Source organism: Pholis gunnellus, assembly GCF_910591455.1.
Source record: "Pholis gunnellus genome assembly, chromosome: 6".
In the NCBI taxonomy this organism is placed as follows: domain Eukaryota; kingdom Metazoa; phylum Chordata; class Actinopteri; order Perciformes; family Pholidae; genus Pholis; species Pholis gunnellus.
The window spans coordinates 13688825-13712021 of NC_136532.1; the positions used below are offsets into that span (position 1 = coordinate 13688825).

The 23197-nt window shown below is 44.6% G+C and overlaps 1 protein-coding gene across 6 annotated transcripts in view; it reads right to left on the bottom strand.

Moving 5' to 3' along the window:
* Positions 1-253: 253 nt before the first annotated feature.
* Positions 254-23197, bottom strand: part of mef2cb (myocyte enhancer factor 2cb) — a 67303-nt gene continuing 44359 nt past the window's right edge. For 2 of the 6 annotated variants that reach the window (XM_079161936.1, XM_079161937.1), the window contains 7 exons: positions 12386-12529; positions 9379-9559; positions 8504-8551; positions 3192-3364; positions 1687-1816; positions 1196-1331; positions 254-886 (listed from right to left, as the gene is read on the bottom strand). In XM_079161936.1, coding sequence (XP_079018062.1) covers positions 544-886; positions 1196-1331; positions 1687-1816; positions 3192-3364; positions 8504-8551; positions 9379-9559; positions 12386-12529 — 1155 coding nt within the window. In that variant the 3' untranslated portion in view covers positions 254-543. Of the gene's footprint in view, positions 887-1195; positions 1332-1686; positions 1817-3191; positions 3365-8503; positions 8552-9378; positions 9560-12055; positions 12194-12385; positions 12530-23197 lie in introns of all 6 variants that reach the window. The other 4 variants (XM_079161941.1, XM_079161940.1, XM_079161939.1 and 1 more) reach the window with 4 other exon arrangements.

A 23197-nucleotide genomic window follows, 5' to 3' on the forward strand; every position in this document is an offset into this window, starting at 1 on the left:
CTTTTTTTTTTTTTGTCTCTAGTCACGGATATATATCGCTGAGGCAAAGTGTAAGTACGTTTTATGAAACAGAGTACCTGACTATTTTTTTTGTTTACTTGTTGATATGCATATATGTACACATACACACACGTGTAAATATATATGCATACGTGATTCTTTTTATCCACACACAATACAATTTATGCATAGTTCCCCAACAGAAATACCCCCAGATGCCATCCCAACCCACACCCACCCTCCCAAACCCCCATCACAACACCCCACTGGTTTATATAATGTCAATATGTATAGCACACACACTCAGCAAAAAGAAAAGGAAAAAGGAAAAGAAATTACAAACATATTTTAGAAAAGGGCTGTCCCTTTTATTTCCTTCAGCGTTAACGAGATAAAAGGAGAGAGGCCATGGGGTTGGGTGGTTGAGTGACTCGTGATATCAGGTGAGAGGAGGAAGAGGATCTGACTTGGGGGGGCATCGTAACGCTGCGTTGTCGGGGGCTCAGGGTAACTCTGGGTACTGCCGGGGAGAGGACAGAGCTATCATGTCGCCCATCCTTCTGACAGGCGCACCCGTTTGATGGAGGGGCTCTCGCGCTCGTCCAGGGTGGGCCGGGCAAGTCCCAGAGGTGAGTGGAACTCATTCCTGTGCTCATCACGGTCGCTGCCCTCATGGGAGCTGCTACAACTGCTCAGGCTATCAACAGGGGAGCGTCCCGAGTCCTGGCGGGACGAGGGGTTCTGGGGAGGTGGTACCCCACCGTAGCCCCCCGTGCTGCTGGTGCGATCTCTAGGAGGAGAAACAGGTTCGGACTTGATGTGCAGGCTTTGAGCAGAGGGCAGGGAGAGATTTGAACCCTGACATAAGTGAGAGCTAGAGCAATTTCTGTAGGAAGGAAAGGAAACGCAAAGGGGTTACAGAGTTACAGAGCAAGAAACAAAGTGATTTTAAAGGCAGTCTGTCACAACCAAACATGCATGCTTGCACGCACGCACACACACACACACACACACACACACACACTCTCATATTCAAGAAAACAAGGAGTTGTGATATTTATGTTGGACCTTGCGAGTGAAAGTTGAAAACAGTGAAGGACTCTCGGCGTATCGAAAAATAATCTCTTGTGATTTATGTGTTACTTCATGCATTTCACAACAGCACAACACCTCAAATTAAGTTCAATGCACTCACCCTAGCTGGCCGAGGGCTGAATGCTGCATGTTCTGAAGGTGTTGCTGTTGCCACCCGCTCATTGAGCCGAGGTGAAGGGAGCTGCCGCTGTTGAAGCCAGACAGGGAGGACAGGTCTGCACTATTCAGGGAATACTCTGAAAGGAAGGAAAGAAAGGAAGAGCACGCAGGAGGATTATAGGTTGTTCAAAGATGTCAAAGTACAGTTGCTAAGAGAAGGCAGCTCTGATGAAGGCTGCTGTGATGTTACGTGAATGAGTTCTGTGTTTGTTGGTGTGACAATAGCACCCTCTGCAGTTGGACCGATGTATTATATTTACATTTGGGAAGTAAGTGCAGGTTGGTGTACATATACCTGAAATGGGTCAAATCATTTTTACACAACTTCTAAAACTTAAATTTGATTAGTTGTGTTGTTTGGGTATAGTACAGGGGAACTGAAACTATATTAGACTACACTGATTGAATGTATAAAGATCACACAGTACGTACCGGTACCATAAGAAGTAGAGATGGCAGACGGGTATCCGCCCATGCCCTGTCCTGGAAGAGTTGGGGTTGCTACTGATACCACTGGGGTGGCCAATGACTGAGCAGACTGAGAGTTGTTTATTCTCTGGTTCTGTGACAGAGGAAAGGAAGACACAGAGAGCAAGAGAGATGGAAGAGGATTGAGAACATGAAGCCAACTCACAGACAAAAACAAACAAAAAACTGCAATGAACCAAGAAACTTTTTTTTTTCTTTAATTTTCTTTAATTTCTTTCTTTCACTCAACAGATGCTGAGAGAATGAATGTGATGCCAACTTCTGGGGAAATTAATCACTTGACATGCGGCACGGCTGAACCCTGCCAACCCTATCATTTACCACCCTTTCCGAGGGCCCACTGTCGCTATAGTAACACCATCGGTCTCCAAGGCAACGCAGGGTAGCGACGGCAAGGGAAGAGACACTTTACTGTGGCAGAGGGGCAGGAAATAATGGAGGTTCGATGCGAAATGAAAGAGAACTCTTTTGTTGCCCTTCATTTCTGAATTCTGAGTAATAAAAGTTGTGAGGTATACGTGTGCGACGCAAGACTCTAGATGCACTTGAAAAGATAAAAGGAAGGAAGGGAGGAGTACAGACAAAACGGCTCAGGCAGAAAAGAGGCCAGGCTGCTTTTACTCTGACGCACCACTGGATGGCACTATGTGCCCTCACAAAATGTCCTGAGAGGTGACATTGGAGCCTTCAGCAGAGTCAGCAACAATAAAGGTTAAAGTTACTCTGGAGTCGAGACGGCTTTTCCCAAAAAAACGCTGTATTTTGATGTAATAATGTCAGTAGTGAAGGATAAAACTGAATGCAAAATACAGACTTCAGACTGAGGTGACTGCAACGCTCTCAGTTCCACAAGGCACATTATGCTCCCAAGAACATTATTTTAACCAGTTTCTTATTAGAAAAGCTTTCAAGTTTCAGATTTCTAAATCTGAGTGGCAGTCTGACTTACCAATAGCAGATCGACATCCTCAGACTGACGGCATTAAAAGGGGAGGGCAATACATTTGAATTAGTGAGTGCGAGTGAGAATATAGAAGTGGTGGCTAAGTGCGGATCTAGGGATGGAGCAGCTGTAGGATTGAGCCAACTGACTGAACTAAAGTGAAAAGAGGATGCTAAGAACTATTGTAACTATACACACCTTATTGGAAAGACAGGAGACATATTAGGGACTATTGTATAAGCGTCCACTTACGTATACAGACACAGCAGAGGAAATATATCTGACAGTATATCAGACTTGGGCCAAAGAACATGAAAAAACAAAAGTCCAAGCGTATCTCAAACATGATCTCATCAACCCAAGTCTGATATGAAGAGATGAAAGCAGCAAAGGGGACATGAAAGGAAATCAACAATAGCAAACACACCCGAAAGACCCCCCCCCCCCCAATAGATAGGAAGACATACAGTGGGGAAATGGAAAGAGGGATGGAAAGATTACTCACGATGGAGGGCATGTTGTTCTTGGCGCCAGGGGGGATGAGCACACGTAGGTCAGGTTTGCGGTTGTTCATGCCTAAATTCATGGGCGGGGGAGACTTAGCCTGCATGTTCTTGTTCATGCCACCTGGAGAAACCAGCAGACCTGGTGAGTTGCGATGGTTCCCATATCCATTTCCTGAGAGAGCAAAGAAAGGTGGGGGAGAAACATTTAATATTCTTGAATCTATATGTTATCAAACCTGCTTCTGAAGTTTAATGAATCTTGGAAAGCCTGCTGTTAATGACAGTGTAGCCTAATGAAGAACTACAGGAATCCATTTTCACCTTGAGCTCATTTTCACTGTTTCTGTCTCATCTCTACTTCCTGTGGTACACATTTTATCAGCTCACCATTCTGAACAGAGTTGTAAATTACGTTTTATGAAAGTGGTGCACACTGGCAAGGCAGATAGTCAAACAAGCATGCTGTTTTTTTGCTTTGATGATCACCACTGTTTGCTTGGCAGTCATACAATGAAGGCACCCACTTGAGAGGACCTCACCCTCCACCTCTGTCACTGTCAATTAAGGCAACATGTGTCCTGCAACAGCCAGTGAATCGTGTAAAAACATCTAATTACGGGTAGCAAGACCACAGAGGGATGGGACCCATCATTTGGCCATCAGAGCTAAACACATGTGTGGTTCTTCCAGACAAAGACCCTGCCTTGGGGTTTCCACCGGATCAGTCCCCTAAATACGGAGGACCAAGTGCAGCACCCATTTCCTGCTCAAAAACCGGTGGGGCGAAATCCCAGCAGATCATAAAAAAAAACTGAGAGTGGAGCATTCTTGCAAGCAACATAGTCTTTGTTTCTAACCCAATCCCACAGGCTGTTTTTCCCCTTACTTTTCCTTCCTTCTTCCAAGGGGTAGAACACAGGGCACTGTGTGGACGTTCCCACTTGAAAGACGGGCAGGAATTATACGTTAGACATAAATGAATTTCCTAATCATATACTCCAGGGGAAAATGAGTCGCAGATGTCTTCCTGGGCAATTTCCCTTGCTGATCTTTGTTTAATTTGAGAGCGAGGTTTTTGTTGTTTGGAAATGAAAAGTCTCAAAAGCTCAATTTGAACAATCTGAAGAGTAAACGACCGCTAGCGGTGAGAGAAAATGAGAAAAACAGTGTGTGTGACTGCTGGAGTGTGTACGTGTTTGTGCCTCTGCTGGCATGTGTGAGCATGTACGAGTCGATGTTAACAACCTAGACTTTGTGTGTTATTGTATGTTTTGCTGCATACGACTTTGCATGTGCAAGATTCTACATAAGTAACATTTGTCTGTCAAACTGAGAGTACATAAGCACGGTACGACTTGAGACTCTACGAGACACGCTGTATGACTTCCTTTGCACGAGCCATGCATATGGATGCACGTGTGTTTTGTATTGGACCCTCTTAGTTCCAGTGTCAATTTCACATTAGCGAAGAGGCAGCTGCCTCTTCAGTTTTCCTGCTCTCTCATTCTCATGGCTAGCCCTTTGTGAGATTGAGTGGGTGCATGTGGAGATAGATGAATGAGACCTCACACACACACACACAAAACGCACGCGCACACACACACACACACACACACACACACACACACACACACACACACACACACACACACCACACGTACACACACTTTAGTAAATAACCCAGCAGGAAGTACATCAGTGTTTCTGTACAGATGAATTAAAAAAAGAGACTGAGCTTTAGAGAGACATTAATACACACTTTGGTCAAGATGACACAGACTTCATCTTGGTGACAGTTAATCAGACATCTGTGTATTGCCGCCCTGTGGAGATGGCTGCAGTCCAATCAATTATCTGCTAGATGGCTGTGATCATGAGTGGCAGAGGCCAGTCCTTAAGCACTTCGAAAGTAAAATCATTGGCTAATTAAGCTAATGAAGCAAGAACTGTGACTCAAATCATTCTATTCTGTAGCTTGATCACCCTGCTTTTAGGACAGTTGAATTCAATACGGACACATTGGCTCAACTATGATATCAGCTGAAGACACGACAGCCAGAATTCATTTCACCTCCCTTCTTCAAATGCTACTCTGCACGCTCGAGCTGCGGCGCAGGCTGGCGCCAACCGTTTACAGGAAGTACCAAAATTAAACGCAGCTCAACCAGGAGTCTGTTTTGCTGCAGTTTAAAATTCACACATAGAGAACAACATCTGATCGGAGATTACGATAAACAGCTTTTTGCTATTTCTGAGGTGTGAAGGGGACAGCTGAGGTCAAAGCTGAAGGATTGCAATCTGTCACTATAGGTGTCATGGTTACAACTCATTGCACTTCGAGATACATGTGTTTGACAAGCTACCCCTAGAGTGTTTGTTCTCTCTCTCTCTCTCTCTCTGTGTCTCACACACACACACACACACACACACACACACACACACACACACACACACACACACACACACACACAAAGGAGAGGTGTGTGGTTAAACTCATACATTTTACTGTTACTGAACAAATTTCTGATGTCCTGTTGTGGTCTAACAGGCGCACTCCGTTCTATTCCCCAAACACACACACTCTTCCGTTGCGGTTTGGCCAAATGTGCATTCAACCCTGAATTCTCCAACTGAACTAAGGTGTCACACTCACGCTTACAACTTGTACAGTTGGTGTGAGGTGCTGCCAAGATCGAGACAAGCATTGTATGATCTACTGAACCCGACTTGTTGTCAGTTCTTGTATGTAGGCTCTTTAGCTTGTATTTCTGTGTGATTTTGACCAGAGATGTCTTCAAGATGTAGCTTGTATGCAACTCATTTTGCAGGAGTAATTGGTGCGTGATCAAGGTGAGAGGTGACTAGAGTTTCTCGTTAATTCCTCTCAGTGCTTTGGTGAGCAGAGTGCTGATTGGAGCATAGATGACAGCTACATAATTGCACACATGGAGGTGGGAGATTTTTACAAGCTGGGGCCTTAGTCCGGAGCTCCCTTCATCAGCTCTCTTTCTCTCCTTCCTTCGCGTTCTGTCTCCTTCTTCACCTCGCGCTCTCTCCTAGCCAGCAAAGGAGTTGACAGATTGAACACATACGGTATATAAATGAGCAAACTTCCCATAATATTTCCATTGAAGAGACATGATGACTCAGCCTTTTAGTAACATGCCCTATTTGCGCTGGACATGAATTACCCGGGGACCTCGTGTGATTTAGACTTCAACCTATGTCTGGCTTTCACGCAGCATATTTGCACAGGATAAATAAAAAGTCTGTGTCAATTAAATGTATTTGTTAGTTCAAATCCCAAGGATTATCTCCAGATATGATTGAAACATAGTGTATCTTCATGAAATATTTTCATGATCTGCCATGAACTGTAACTCTTAAGTTTGTATTTTCTACATGGGAGGTGAAGTACACAATACACTCAAGTAGTTCAAGTAGTTTAAAGTAATCACAACAGTGTTGGTGGCAACTAACAACAAAAATGGACTTTCCGTTGTTTCCTTAAAAATTAAAAATAGTGAGGATTTTGTAAGTTCAAACGGACTACTCTCACTACGCATAGCTACATGAGCCGACTGAATTGTCACTGTAAATGCTATCAAATCTATTATTTCCACTGTTACCTGCATCATTGTTAGCCTTGTTTACTGAGATGAGTTTGGTCAAATGTATATTATCAGCAGTGGAATTGTAATTTTACAGATTGAGGACATGGCAGATACTTACGGGATTAAGAAAAACTTCCCTCCAAACTACAGGAGGACCCAAGACAACGCTAATTCCATGTACAAATCGGTGATTTTCTCTCTTTACAGACAGTGCAACTATGATATCTGAGGCACAAAAGAGGTGTTATGTTTATGTACATGTGTTATGTTTATGTGCATGTCTGAACCACACACTCATCCACATGTCCACAGACACACACACACACGCAAGGCACCTCCTATGTCACTTGGGCCAGGCCACTTAAGACACTCATACACAGGCCAGACAACTACTTGTACTATCAGCTTATCAAAACTTACTGTGAGGAGAAGAGGAACATTAAAACGGTCTTTGTGGTGCCACAGCGGCTGGGCCACCTCACACTGAGTCACTTAGAGGAACATCATTAAAACGGCTGACCAAGTTCACAGAACACTTCCATCTGTGTTCCCCCACTGTTTCTCCTTTGCACACATGCTTCCACCATCAGTGGATATTCATCACTGGGGTTTCCCCCCCACACACTCTTTTTCTGCCCCCCCCCCCCCCTGGATGAGATTTAAGAGAGCATTGAATGGAATCTTTTAGCTCCCACATGACTCTCTCTCCACGTCGTGTTTTTCACTGCTGCTGAGCGACGCACAGCTCTCACAGAGCGCCTCTGTTCATTCGCCGCGGTGACACAAAGGCTACTTTTGAAGCATGCTCTGCAGCACGCCGTCGCCGGAACACACGCCGCAACAAATGGCCCTGTTGTCTGTGTGTGTGTGTGATGAGTGACCAGACAGAGAAGCCAGGCATTGACCCTTTGTGATGGAGCCCTAGGGGCCAGACAAGGCTGCCCAGCTGTACCCCTCTGACCCCCCTACTCTCCATTTTTACACTCTGCACTGTATGTCAAGGCTGTAAAATTTAACCCTTTAAAAGGGAGTCTCTTTGGCATAAACTTGTGCCTGACATGTCCTCAGGGACAAATTCATCGACACACAGAAGCTAACACATAAGATTCCTTACATATGTTCCTCAAACACGGGTTGCTCCACAGGATCATTATGGCATGGTGAGCCACTCCAAACATTGAATTAATTTGGTTGCAGACATATGATAGCGGTTACTGTGTAATGGGTTTGTGTGAGCTCCAAATGGGAGCTCGCGGTGTTGCCATTTTGAATTATCATCCAAATCCAAGATGTGGTAGAAATAAAGCGATGGCTCGTCATATAGAGAAAATTCAAGAGTACATTCAAAAGCCCAGCACCTTTTCTGACTGCCCGTCAGTCAATTTGCCGCTTCAGTATTTAGTATGATTTTATTTCTGTTTCTCCACACTTGTTCTACCGTTTTATAGCTGAACGCAGGCCGGATGTGTCACAGCCCCAGCACTGGGCAAACATTCCCAGATGAACTCCACGACCACTTCCACGACCACTAACATCAACACATCATGGGCAAATCTCCACTCTGGTTTGGGTTACTATTAGTCATGCATTTTATGGTGCAGAGTGGGTGAGTGGGTGCCATGTATGTGTGTGTGAGTGTGTGTGGGTGTATGTGTGCTAGCAGACAACTGTGTGCGAGAAGAGGAGGCCATTCTTACCAGCACTGGTGCCTGCGCCAGTGGTGAGGTCAGCACCCATGAGGCCACCTGAAAGATGAAAGAGAGAGGAGAGCAAAAGAGAGAAAACCATTAGAGGATAGACGCCCACGTAACATCCACGATGCCTCCTGTCTCTTACCTCTGTGGCCTTTCAGAAAACTCAATTTAATCACAATCCACTTTGTGTGTGTGTGTTTTTATGTGTCAGTACATCATATGTGCACTGATACTAGTAAGTAATACTGCTTCCCACTCAAATCGTAACACTCTGAGCAACTGGACACTGCGAGTGGATACATCGAGCTGCCATCCAAGAAAAATGACACATTATTATTTTTAAGCCATGCGAGGTGGAAGAGTGGGAGGGTCCAGAACGTGTGCGGTTTGGTGTGGATGCTGCGAGCGCCAAAACTCATATTTAGTTTGTGCTAGCGCTTCTAGCATCCAGTTGTAATGACAGGGTGAGGGTGTGGGCAGCAGCTTTCAGACCAGAGGGACAGAAAAAGGACTTTGGACAACAATAACAAACCAATAGGCCTGATTTGCTTATGTCACCACTCAAAGCCTGTACATAGACATCCCATGTGTAGAACCTCACACTAAATTAACGAGACTGCGGGCTGGGATTTAATATGCAATTAAATATTCTTACTTAAAAAAAAAAAAATACTGAGCGAAGTAATATGTGAATATAGATTCTAATTAATTCACTGCTTTTAGATTTAGGTATATTACAGGTAGCTGTCATGAAATAAATCACGCGTGTTGAAGCGTGTGTCTGTTAGCATCACAGAAGGGTACACACACAGTTGGGAAGGTAGAGGGATTGGATACCAGCGTGCACATGGGTGTATGTGAGGCTCTTCTTGTGTTACCTGCACTGGGGGGTCTGTGTGTAACTCCGGGAGACATGCTGTTTCTCTGTAGGCCGTGGTGCGCCAATGGCAACAGGTTGTGGTTGCCTAGGGAACCACCGGGATGGCTGTAAATGAGATTGTTCTGGTTGCTAACGGGAATGGACACAGACATGTCGTAGTTCGACTGGGGCACGGCCTGCTGAGAGAGAGAAAGAAAGAGAGACACAGGACCAAGTTTGATTAGACGAAAGAAAGTAATTATTGCAGCGAGTGAAGAAACTAAAACAAGGCCTCCGAGCAGAGGAGTGGACACAGGATGAGAGAAACAGACGTGGCAATTCAGAAACACTCCAGGAACTCAAAGGAATTCAAAATTGTTTGACTATCTGCAATAAAAACAGTCAAACAAAAGAAAAAAGACAGAGACAGCCAAGTTCGAAAGGACAAATGGACAACTAACAATGAACAGCAATGCGTAGATGAATGGTACGGAGAACAGCTTCCAAGACAAAGACTAAAAATACGAGACAGTATGGATGGTGGAGGGGAGCACTGAAATTAAAGGGTAAGCATCGAGAAAACTCCTCCCAGAGTTGCTTAAATTGCCGCCAAGATGATGGGTTTGAAATACTTTGTCGCTCAAACTTGAACCAGAATTGGTTACTGTATCTTTCTGCCTAAGGCCTAAGATTTTGCCGCTAATACGTTGTGACATTTGTCATTGTGAAGGCCAACGGCCGACCTGGAAGTATTATTTTGTGGCCATTTATTTCCCCTGAAATACATTCCTGGTTTTTTATATTAGAGAAATAAGAAGGATATGGTTTACTGGGAGGAAAGCCAATGGCATCCCATTGTTCCAAAAGGGCTAAAGATAATTCAGTCTGTCTTTACCTCACTAAAAAAGTCTGCAATATTTCTTGCAAAAGTAGCTTCAAGACTGGAGAACTGAATGCAATTAGGTATAATTTATTTGCCTGTCACATGGAGCTAATGCAAAGTGTTATTAAGGGGTAGACTCAGATCAGTCACCAGTCTCATCAGGAACATGAGTAGAGGTAGCCTCTCGGCCCCAGGCGTCTAGTTTGTCATGTTTATTGTGTCACTTGGCAGAAGGGCTTAACCTAGGGAGTGCCCTGGAAGTGGTTCATCCTGCATGTTAGCTTTAGGAAGTAGAAAATAGGGCCCTAAATTACTGCCATGTGTCTCAGAGCCATGGAGGGAGCGCATCAGGGGGATCATCAGCCTGGCTTACTTGGAAGTGGAGTATGTGCCTTAGCGCTGCTTTGTCTTTTTCTTTTTGCAGGCCAAATATTATTTCATTGCGGGTCTCTAAACGTTTCGCTTTTACTGCAACTTCACATAGTAGTGGGCTAGCCAAAAGCTGTGGAAGCTTCCTTTTATAAGTGAGGGTCTGCCTCTGGTTATGTTATATTTTTTTTTCAAGACTTTCAGTAATTTCTTCCATCTCGAATTCCTTGTTGGAGTTTTTATACCTCAAGATTTCCCTATGCGGTGTTTTCTAAGAGTGGGGGAGCTGTCTCAACGTGTGCACATTTGCGTGGGCACACATCCCTTTCGCTGGGCGTAAGGGCCCCGTCTGTAAGCTGTCCTTTAACTGGTGCCATCCTTCCTGTTTTTAACTCATCTTCCTCCTCGCCTCTCCCCACAGTCCCCTGCAATCCAGAGGCCCAGTGCTTGGCAGCCACCCTGACCACACGTTGAACTGCCACTTGTTGTCTGCGGGCCCCCCCCCCCCCCCCCCCCCCAACACCACCACCCTGCTGTTCCACCCCCATCCCCACCCAGCTCTGATCCCAAACCCACCCTACACCGCCACGCCATCCCAGCTCACCAACCCCTGCCTTGCTTCTAACCACATCTCCCCCTGCTCCACGTGGCTTAGACACTACTGTTCTTCTCTAAATGATCTACCATGGAATTATCTCTTTCTCTGTAAGGCTACAGCACTAATCATTCCAGTATGGTGCTTTCTGAATGAAGGGCAGGCTCAGTTTACATAGAGAGCAGCCTTTATTTTGTGGTTTCTGGCATCTGGCTATAGATTAGATTCTTTGTAAAATGAAGACAATATAATACAAATTCAGCAGCCTCACATGTTTTGACGTCTATTAACAGAGATGTTGTTAGGCTACTGAAGACTTTGCCTTCAATTATTCCAGCAAGGAGTAGAGATAATTGAGTTTTGTGAGGTACGGAGATACGCTTAAGAGTTTCTGAATGTCTGCTGCTGTTTCATTGCCACAATGCCTGTCCTTGTTGTTACGGGTGACTGAGCGCTGTGTTTTGGTGCAGGAAAAGCGCATGCAGACCACACCTCCCCTGAGAGCCAGGCAAGGCATTATGGGTAACGGGTTCAAGGAGGGAACCCAGTAAGGTTAAAATTTGTCATGAGAGAAAGTCTGCAATTATATAGCAAAAGTGCCTGCTAGTTATGGTTACAGTTGTGTCAAATTAGAGGACCGTTTCTCAACTGTAATCAAGCAAAATCAAAGAACTGTAATTCTTTTTACTGTAAGTATACAATATCAATCCACTCTTGTCTCACTCTCACTTTGTGTATTTAGTCTAGTGGCAAACAATGGCGGTTAGCTGGGTTAGCTCAAGAGTTACTGGCAAGTCAGCATTTTGTTAGCCTGCTGAGGATGCGGCGTAGCGTCAACCCAGTACTTACAGGTATCCTATGAGTTTGAATCATGTGATCAAACTCCTCGTTAATCTGTTTGTATTTCTCCTCAGTGCGTGGGGTGAGGACGAGAGCAGACTCGAGCTCCGGGCTTTCGCCACCTTTGTTCTCCTTCTTGCTTAATGCCTGCCAGGTCCCACAACCACAGAGACGGACGGAGGGAGACACAAATGAAGGGACGGAGAGATGGGTGGTAGGAACAGATGACAAAAACGAGGAGACGTGGACGAAGCGACAGAAAGCAGAAGGGGGAAAAAAAAGGGAAAGAGAGGAAAGAAAGGTGAGAGGAAGGTTCGGGGTTTAACAAGAGCTACTTACACACAGTCTCTGTCTGCTGATCATCAGATCAATGTCCTCGTTTATTTTCCTGTACTTGTCCTCGGACTCGGGACTGTGGCCGACCGAGTCGTCTGCGTCGTTGTCTGGGCTGTCACAGCCGTTTAGACCCTTCTTTCTCAATGTCTGCAAACACAGCAGTTGCACAAAATAGTTGAAGGGCTTTGGGATAGGGAACATGAGGAGGGACACATGGTGATGACCTGTGAAGAGGTACCCTTTAGAATCCATCCTGACAAAAGACCAATTACAAAACTATAACTACTGTATTGATATATTTCAAATGAATACATTTCCAAAGCACTTTTTCTCTTTGATAAATTGTTCTGCGAAAGAAAGTAATCATTTTGGCAGGCTCTGCCAAACATCCATCAACGTGGGGGTGACACAAGGATACACGGACTGCTTTGTGAACAAGAAAACATGCAGCAAAACATTACAATGGCACAAAGGATTTAATTGCATCCAATAGCGAAACATAACAAGTGATCAAGCTCTTCACCCAATGACATATCATGGACCTTGAAACCTCATAATTACACAGGAAAAGGAAAAGTCGTAAAAGTAAAATACATTTTATAACCATAATCATCAGTGTTTCATGAAATAGAATTAAAATGCAGTTGAAGGACTTGAGTTCATGACTGTGGTATATGTGCTATTAAAAGTGGCAGTTTCTGTTTTGGCCACCTGATGGCCACCTGCCCCCATTAGACTGGCCAGGAAACAGCAGACAGGCAGAAAAGCGCACACTCCACTCGCTCACCACTCCCTCTGAGGGGAAGAGAGACGCAGACAAAGAGAGCGTAAGAGGGAGAGCGCTGCCTCGGTCCTTTTTTAGATATTGTTGACAACCATAACAACAGGGATAAGTTTCAGAGGACATTACTGTGTGTGATAGCACGAGGGTATGTTTGTTTGAGCAAGTAGGCATGTACCGATAGGTGCTGTGTTCATTTGCCTCGTAAGAAGAGACAAAGACAGAGCGGAAGAGAAGAAAAGTACAGTAGCTGACAGTTAGAGATCTCATCAAAGGCCCCCCCCCCCTCCACCTCCTCTCCTCTCCAGCCCGCTTTCACTCTCCTCCTCCCCCCGCTTCCCTCTCTACTCCTGGCTTTAATAAAGGGAGATTAGTCTACAGGAGGAATATCACGGGCCTGCTCCTGTCTGTGCAGTCGTCGCTTCACACTGCGCTCTCCTACTTTCATCTGAAGCTCCATATCAGACAGACGTAATTAAATTTACTTTAGCACACCCTGTATTTGATGCTGATCAAGTGTGTGTGTGTCTCTCTCTCTCTCTCTGTATATGTTGTAGTGTGGGTATGTGTCTGCTGGTGTGTGTGTGTGTGTGTGTGTGTGTCTGTGTGTGGGAGGGGAAGGAGGGGAATGAGTCTGTGTATGTGTGTGCATGTGTGGGTGTGTGAGAGTGGGTGTTAGCGTCAAGAAAAAAGACAGAGAGACTGAGCAGGAGCAAGGAGGAAGATAGATGCTAAGATAAGTTAATCTCAGTGAACTTCTTCCTCTCATTTGTTTGTCTCCGTCAGTACTCACTCACGGAAGAGATACGAGCGCTAGCTACTCCATCACAACCAGCAGCCGAAGTGACAGGGAGAGATCTGCCTGCTTAGAAAACAAATAACAATCCAGTCATCTCTCATGTCAGCACAACAAAGGCCTGTTTTGAGTGTGGTTTTAGTGAACTTAGAGGGCTTCTTTTGTCTGTGTGATAACTGTTTGATTCCTGAGGCGTCTCGTGGCGAGGCAGCTACTGTAAGCGTGTCAACATTTGCTGGCTCTCCTCTTCTCTCTCTGAATTCTCACTTGGCCCCCAGAGTGGAAATCTGGAATTCTGAATTTGAAAGCGTCTCTCACATCTTTGACAGTCTTCAGGAAATCACACCAAACAAATCAACCAAGGCGGTGCAGGATATCTGACTTCTAACAGACCCACAGTGAATCAGGCACTCTTGCTCCATCAGAGGTGGATGAGTCAAAAGAACAAAGGGGTTGCAAAGGTCTAGCATGCTGTCTTTTTTGGCAAAGGCGTGAGATGTAAAACTTCAGCTATTTCTTTGGTGTAGTTTCATTCTGGCCTTGGCGATCCATCATATCGAACTGACAAGAGCTGAACCAGTGGCCTTTTTCTGTTCACATGAGGATGCACGCAAGGGAAAAACAACAACATTTCTTCCTACTTGCACAGATTTCCACCGCCTACCGCCGCTAGCACTGAGTGCATGAGAGATTCATTTCCACTTCTTGGAAGAATAGCAGTGGGGCATTGCTGGGGGAGGAGGACGAGGGCTGGGTTAAAGGTGACACCCATATGGGGGCAACTGAGCTGTTCTCACAGGGGGTTGGGCAGTGGTTGCGTTGGGTGTTGATTGGGTGCAGGGCATGAGTGTTATATGACTTTGAAGCATGTGGCCCAGGCTAAGCTTTCCATCGGGGCTCAGCACATTGAGGGTGCGGTACAAGGACGGTATGCCACTCATCCCAGTTATGCCCACCTGTTTAAAGACATCACACCTGTTGCCAAAGGCTGACACACAACCCAACAGCCAATCAGATCCGTTGGAGTGCACATATAGCCAAAGAAGGGCCTCTCACTCTTGCGCTCTCCACCTCACCGCCCGACTCTCGTCATCCTATATGTCCTTCTCTAATAGCCCATTACTTAATCTGTGCCCTGAATTTGTTATGTGTTTCATGGCTCTGCGCCACAGAGTCATCGACTGCTGCTCCAAACAAGGCTCTGAGTCTCTCATTCAGTGACATCATCACTATATAAGACACATCAAAGACGTACAATTCAAAATGACGGAGAGAATAATGATCATTGGAAAAGGAGCTGCTACAACTATATTGAAAAAAGTTAGTCTGGGTATGAAGCGCTAGCATGAAAATAGAGTCTTTGGGGGATATGCTAATAAGATGAGGATTAAGCAAAAACACTTTGGTGCAGTTCACTTGTGCCAAGGATTCTATGCACAAAATATTCCCCCAAATGATCATTCTCATATTCAAATTATTCAATTTCACAAGTAACTGGGATTTTCTGTTTCATAAAGAAATGCTCATTATTTTATTCTTACAAAATCACTGCTGGCATAAAAGCCAGAGCATTTTTTACAGAGCATTGTTCAAGTTTATGGCAATTGTATTGCTTCCGATTACAAAAGTAAAAATGTTCACTGTTAATTAATTAATATATTCTTTGGTCAGTCAGTTCATTTTGAACTAAAAATAAGATGAATCAAACTAAATTTCCTGTACAGTTTAACACAACAGAAACATGTGGAAATGCAATGAAGTGAGAAACCAGTTCAAATGAGAGAGACTGATGGAGAAAGGGGGGTAAGAGAGAGAGAGAGAAAAAAGCTACACAGCTTTTACAATGTGAACAGTCACCAGGCATGCTACAGAGAGTGAGAATAGTAAACGTGAGAAAATAAGAGGAAGGAGAAAAAGTATTTCAGAAAGGAGAGACGAAGCTGTGCATGCTTGCTTGGCTCTGTGTCTTTCTCTGTGGCCCCTTTGGAGGCTTGCTCCTAATTAAACTCCTTCTTCATGATGCTCCCTCATGGCTCGACTTGTCACAGGGCCTGTGTGAAGCAGGCACAGCATAGACACGGCGTCCTACATATTTAGACACCCGTCTCATCGGTACCCTTCAGCTCTGCCCCCTCAGCTAGGCTGGCCTAGACTGGGCAGGGCTACGATGGGCTAGAGGACTACAGTGAGCAAGGCGGCCAGGGCTGGACTGAACTAATCAGAGGCAGGTTTGAGCTACAAGGGAAATGAATCATATTGTATATTGCTTGGTGTTAGTACATCTGTCAAAGATTTGAGTTCTCTGATGTTTTAATTGCAGGAAAAAGTCGAGCCTTATACTCCTTTCATAGTTTAGGGTGTGGGTAATAACTTCATGTAGCTCTTGAGAAAAACCATGGAGGGTATTTGGGTGTGAATTCAGGGTGGCCCCAGGGGGTCTACGAGGGACAGCTGACGCCTGCCCAGAGCTCCTGCCATACCAGGATCCGTCTGCTCGGCATTCTGCCACCCTGCTCACCCTCTCTATCCCTCTATCCATCTTTCTGCCCCCATCTTTCTGTCTCAGTCTGTTTCGCAGTCTGTCTCTGTCTCCCTACCTCTGTCCTCTTCCCCTCGTTTTCTGCAGTGCTACCGCGTCTCAACAGAAGCCGAGTCAAAACACTGTTGGCTTGATGGGTACATCTTTATTTCTGATAGACTTGGGCCAGTTGATGGGTTGTGTTTGGAAAGAGCTTCATTGCTGACCATTCCCCTCTGCAGTTATCTTGGCAGTGGCTAAAGGGTACGACACATTCAATATTGTGTTTATGGCTATTGGCGACAGCCAGGCCAGTGAATGTTTCTCAATGTCTTCAACCCAATGGCTGACAGCTTCAGCGGAAAAAAAAAAACTCTACAAAAACAGCCAGTTATAATAGGTCTTTTATATCTTTGCCAGCACTGTATGGTCTTCAGAATACACATACTATTGTAAGCAAAACCAAGACTTATAAAAGAAGATAGTATACTACCAGAGCACAAAGACTTTTCCCCCATAAATGCAGCAATTTATGGTTTGCAGGATTTTTTCAGCAGGCGATGGAAAACAAGTTGCTGACAGATGAGCACAATAAGAAAGCACTATTAACTGTGCCACTTATGGATGATCATATTTGATGTGCTGTTAAAATATAATACAATTGTACAGGGAATAAACAGCTTTGCCTAGCAGGGTCTCAGCCTGTTTGTCACAATGTTAAAAATGGCTGAGAACAGATTGAGTTACTCTGACTATCAGAGTAACTCCTTGAAAACACGACAGTATGCAATTTATACAGACCTGCCTTCAGAATATGTGAGCATTGGTGTGGATTGAGTTGAATTACTTATTGTATTATTACTAATTAATGGAAATTAAAAGGGCTCCCAAATAATCTTCAAGAAAATGTCATCTAAAGTTTAGGGCTACAATATTTAAATAGGCTTTTTAAAATCACACAATGTATAAATGTCTGAATGGGTTACGGTAGGTGTAACCACAAATAAATCTACAGTACGTGTCCTTTGACTGGTCTTCACACTAACCTACAAACCCACAATTTAGATCATGACTGTTTTAGGGGGAAAATGTGGGCGAAAAGTTTGGAAAACCAGGGAGCAAAGTCAATTTTGTCAGAGCAGATTGGTAAAGAGCAAAGTGGCTCAGTGTCAGTAAGGGCGAGGCAGTGGGGATAAACGTTGTCCTTTCCCATCACAAATAACAAGATGGAGGTGGTCATAAAGTGGACCGGCAGTAGATTAGGACCCCCCCCAGCACCACTGCACAATAAGCGCACTCAGGGTGGCCTTTTTGGCGGCACAGATCGGGTAATAGTATGTTTGAGATGTGCTCTCATTCGCTATATTTCTATTTCTTTTTCTGTCTGTCTGGCTCATTCTCACTTGCTCTCGTTTTTGTCTCTCGCCCTCACTCTCTCTGTCTCTCTCGCTCACTCTTTCTTTCTCTCTGCTTTTCATAGTGGAGGGAACATCAGAGGGATCAGGCTGGCTTAGCTTATTGGAAGCAGATGGCAGACCAAAGGCAAGAAGGCCACAGTTTCATGAAGCGTGGTTTGAACATGCCAGGACCATGTCGAGGGGCATGCCCATGGATGATGGCTACACGGTGTGTGTGTGTGTGTGTGAGAGCGACCATTTGGGGGGGACGGGGACGGGGACGGACGGTTGATTTTGTAGGTTACCAATCTGAGGAATGAGACCCCCAAATCACAGCCTGTCTCTGCCTGCTTTTTCTTTCAGTCATCATCTGTGCATCCGTATTCACTGGTTGAGGCGACGTTTGAAAAACTATGCATCAATGACTTGGTGGCTTTGAAGCCCCTTACTCCTGGTGCCCTGCTACACTATAATCAGGAATCAAAGGCTGGCGCCTGGGATCCATCATCCTTGGCAAAGTGGTCGTGTGTTCAGTAATAACGCTGGCTAACTGTGTATGTAATGACTAGCTGTCTAGGGATTACTAGGTTGACTAACCATAAAAAGGGGAGTGAGAAGTAGAGCACACATTTAAGAGGAGTGTTAAGAGTAAGTGAGTAAGACAGAAAGGGTACTGTAGGCATCAAGGTTCCTTCACATTTCTCCAAAATGTGGCATTGCGATGGTGCATGTGCTAAGATCACCATTAAGAGCCCGCTGCAGACGAGAGCCCACTTACAGACAGACAGTCTTAGCTAGCCAGTACATAGCACAATACCAGATGGTGCAGTGTTTCCCATATGGAATAGACAAACACTAAGCACATGTCAGAATCCAAAACTGTTTGCTACAGCAGCATCCCGGCCCTGGGAACAAAGTGGTCATTCACACTAGTCACTACACTGTATAATTACTCAGATAGACATTATGAGACACAATGCCAGCTCAGTGAAACTGGATAAAGAGGGCACTTATCTCTGCACCCTCAAACTACCCATCTTCCATCCCGTCTACGCTCCAGTTGCATAATTTGTCTCTATTCAAATGAGAGAAATGAGAATGTGTCTATATGTATTTCTGATTCAACATGAAAATCAATTCGCTAAGGATAAACTGCATCTGGAAAACACTCTCATACTAATATACTGTAACATTTTATTTCAGTTATTCGCACGTCACATATGTGACTGTGACATTGTCAATAAAGCTTTAAATTACATACTTTAAATCACCATTAGATAGTTATAGTGCAACAGCTTCAGCTAAATGATTCCAGCTCTGTTTGGGTAAAACTCAAGCGACCCTTTATTCTTTCTTTGTCCCCCCACCAATCATCACTTATCGTCTTTTGTCTCTCTGTCTCTTATCGTGTAGTGCCACAGCAGGAAAAGCGAGCCTGAGGGAGGCCTTGAGTAACAATGACCAGTCGGTTGACCTCTATACTGTGACCATGAGTTTCCACACCCTGTCCAAAGCAGTAATCATGGCAGGGGAGGGGCTGAGGCCAGGGGGGGAGCTCTAGGCAGGGCAGGGAATGCCATCTATAAAAATAGATCTTCATTATTCCGAATTTTCCACAAATAGTTTCAAAGAACAAGGCATCATTTCATCTTAATGGCTGGCGTGAATTGTTTTGGGCTGTGTAATGGAAAAGCCTTGCCTTTTGGCAGCGTGGCCTCAGAAGTGGCCTGCCTTTTTCACCGCTCCACACCACAGGGACCACATATTGGCACATTTCAAACAGTCTATTTTTAAAACCTCTTTTTGTTGTTGTGTGCGTACCTCAGACTTCCGCTTCAGTATACTGAACATAAAAAACACCTCTGACAGAGATCCAAGTGCTACTTAGTTTCTTGTCTGAGGTTCTGCTTTTCTGTGGAGCGGGCGTCTGATGTGGAATAAAATGCTGAGCCTGTAGATCATATGCATTATCTGTCATCTTGCTTTTAGCCACTCTTAAGAAGTGGAAGAGGCATATAGTCTATAAAATAGGAACTCAGTAAACTTGCTCGCTTTATGTCTGAGGCTGGCGCCGCAGACAGATGTGTTGTAGTGTGCCAGCCTAAAACAGGCAATGTTCAGCTGCGTGAGGAGACTGACTTGGTTGTGTGAGGTTGACCCCCGCTCAGGGTTTGTTACTGGTATCACAGGCAGTCCGGCTGATTAAAATGCACTTTATTCTATTGACACAGATAATATAACTTTCCAAGAATGCATTTTCTCTGTAATAAATAAAGTTTTTTAAAAACAACCAGACAGGAAGCCTCTGTTTGGTAAACTGTGGGGGTAGAAAAACAAGTGAATTGAATAATAGACTTCTTTATCCGAGGGATCAAATGTTTATAGGCACAGCAGGGTCTCAGATCAATGGCCTTATGCATGTGGTCGCCGAGGGCAACTCTTCATGGTCGGTCCTCAGAAAGAGAGACGGAGGCTGAATGAATACTCAGACACTTCGCTTACTCACTCCTCTGTTTCAAAAACAACCCCCACCCACCCTTTTTCAAACACAACGAGGGGGGAGTGAAAGAGAGAGAGAGAGAGAGAGAGAGAGAGAGTGATTCCATGCCTATTCTTCTACCCTCTCCCAGCAAGGACCGCCAGCTAGGCAACTATTTTTAGCTTCACCACACACTATTTTTAGACCAGTACCACTTTTTGAGGCATTTAAAAAGAGTACATCAAATAAGAGAGTGATGTTTGTGGTTGTTCGGGGGTGGCGCTTTATTTTGACCATCTAACGACGAACTAGGTTTTAAGTGTGAAGCAAATAGAGTCTAAACATGGCTTCTTTCTTTTTCTTTTTTTTTTACTTCGTATTTTTGGTCTCACCACCCTTTTCTATGCATTAGAATGAACAATTGCCTATCTGAAAGCTTCACGTCCAAACCAGAGAGGACATAGACGGGTTTAAATAAGGAGGAGGTCAAAGGCATGCCTCTGTTTGTGATATTCACCACACTTTGAAAAGTGTTTCATATATATTTAAAATATGTGGTAGCTTGTTTATGTTTTTCCACCAACCTTATAACTTGTTTGTAACTCTGGAAAAGACTTCCAGAGCCAACTTCACCATGATTATTAACACTGTAAATAGTAAGTATGATCTGACGGTAGAGGTGTGTGAAAAGTTATTAATAGTTCAAGAATTCCTCTCGCCCTTTCTTCAACCTGTGATTCTCAACCCTGGCATATACTAACTAACCTAACTGTCATCAGGGTCTCTGTTTTAACAAACTGTGATACCCTTAGCTTTCCAATGTCATAAGGTTAATTTACTTAGTCAAAGAAGCTTCAGACCTTAATCCTCAGCGCACCGGGAAAAACAAGCCATGTTGCCGATCTCTCCGTCACTAGTTAACACTGAGGCACTGTGATCTCGGAGACAACCCCGCCCCTTACCTCCACCCCATGTCGCACCACATGTACCCTATCCTTAAATCCTCAAAATGACTCCACACAAAATTACTGTGGACAACTGTAAGACAGGAGATATGATATAACTCCCTTATTTCTCTTGGATGCTGACACATGTCAAAGTCGTACAGGGTAAATTAGTGAAGGCATTCAAGCCAGAGTAATTATACAGTGTTTGAGAGCCATGAGAAGAAGTCATTCAGTGGGCTGATCAACACGGAAAACTCCTTAAGGCTAATGTTCTCCATGCTGTTTAGAAACCAAATAAGCACATAGAATAGCACACATGCTGGAAAATATTTTCACAAGAGCGAGGCATGAGAACATGAGCACACTGGCACTTCAGAGAGGGAGATCACATGTCCTGCTGATTTGCGAGAAAATTATGAGAAAGCAGAGAAAAAGATGTTTGAATCACTAAAGACAGGATTTTTTTTAGGTAAATGACAGTGGAATCTGTCAAATTAGTCTCTGTAGTGTTTAAAGTGTGTGGAAAATCATGTTGTATTGCTAATTGAAACATTGTGCAGTTCACTGCATGCAAGGCATGCAGTGAACTGGTGTGGATATGCTACATTACTCGTTTTCTTTTTGCCATCTTCCAGACATACCTGCTTGATTTACTTTCTCTTTATGTTCCTTCATTTCTACGCCAACACCCCACCCCCTCCTCCTTTCCTCCCTCCCTCCCTCCCTCCCTCCTTGGACTGTCACTGGGCTGAAATCACACCTGTGCTTCTCACACATCTCGGCACACGGGTGAAACATACGCAGGGTGAAACATGGTGAGGGAGCTTTGCTGAATCTCATTAGCCAAGCGGGTAGTCATTAACAGAATGACCTTTGGAAATAATTACCAGCCTTCCTCCCTCCATCCCTCTTTCCCTCCCTCCTTCCCTTCTCGCACTCATCCATCCCTCTGTCCCTCCCCTTCCCCCTCTCATTCAATAGTTCCTCCTAAGTGAGGACAGAGGGAGAGAGCAGGAGAAAAGAAGGGAGAGAAATTAGTTGAGCATATAGGTGGCGAGGCAGGTCCCTGCTGCTGCTGTTTAAGATTACAGGGTGAGCTGAACTTTCAGATTAGGTTAATCTGCTGGAAATGGGATTGGCCAACGGCCTTTCCTCTGGCAGGTAGGCAGGTCAGCTCAGTACCAAGAGGCATGTGCCATTCCATGTGATACTTGAGCCAATGGCATCAGAGTGTGCTGTGCTGGCTGAGGTCATCACAATGCCAACAGCTCTGCAGGGTTCGAGCCAATTGTCACCGTGTATGTACACATGCATACACCCATGCAGTGCAGTCATTGCGAGCACACGCGTGCACAGGCCAATTCAACTTTGTGCGTGTGCATATAAACACAATATCTTATATTGGTATATGCAAATAGAGTACACACAAATATTAAAGCATTTGCGCCCTCAGGTATATCCAGGCATTCAGGGGGCATAGTTCCCTCACTAACGCTTTAGTTGTTTCACAAACCTGTGTTCTTTGTTTCAACAGAGGGGTAAACAAACACATTGTGGAACAGGGATTTGGCACAGCCCAAGTGTGTAGTTGGATTTGGGGCCGTTCAATCACAGCAAGAGCCAGCCAGCGCTGCTTAGGTTTGGGCTTGATCTGCAATCATCGGGAGCGGAAAGAAAGGACTCTTTCATTTGCTAACGCAATAAACCACCCCCGTAACGGCATAATAAATCACCAATAAGAGACGAAAGTGATTGTTCTTAAGCAGGTATAAAAAAAAAAGAGAGGAAAAAGAAGGTATGGATCTTTTCTCTTGTTATTTCCCAACACGGCTTCCCATTTGTCCTCTAATGCCGTTCGCATGTCCAGGAAACCGGGCTGGCAGACAACGAGTATGGG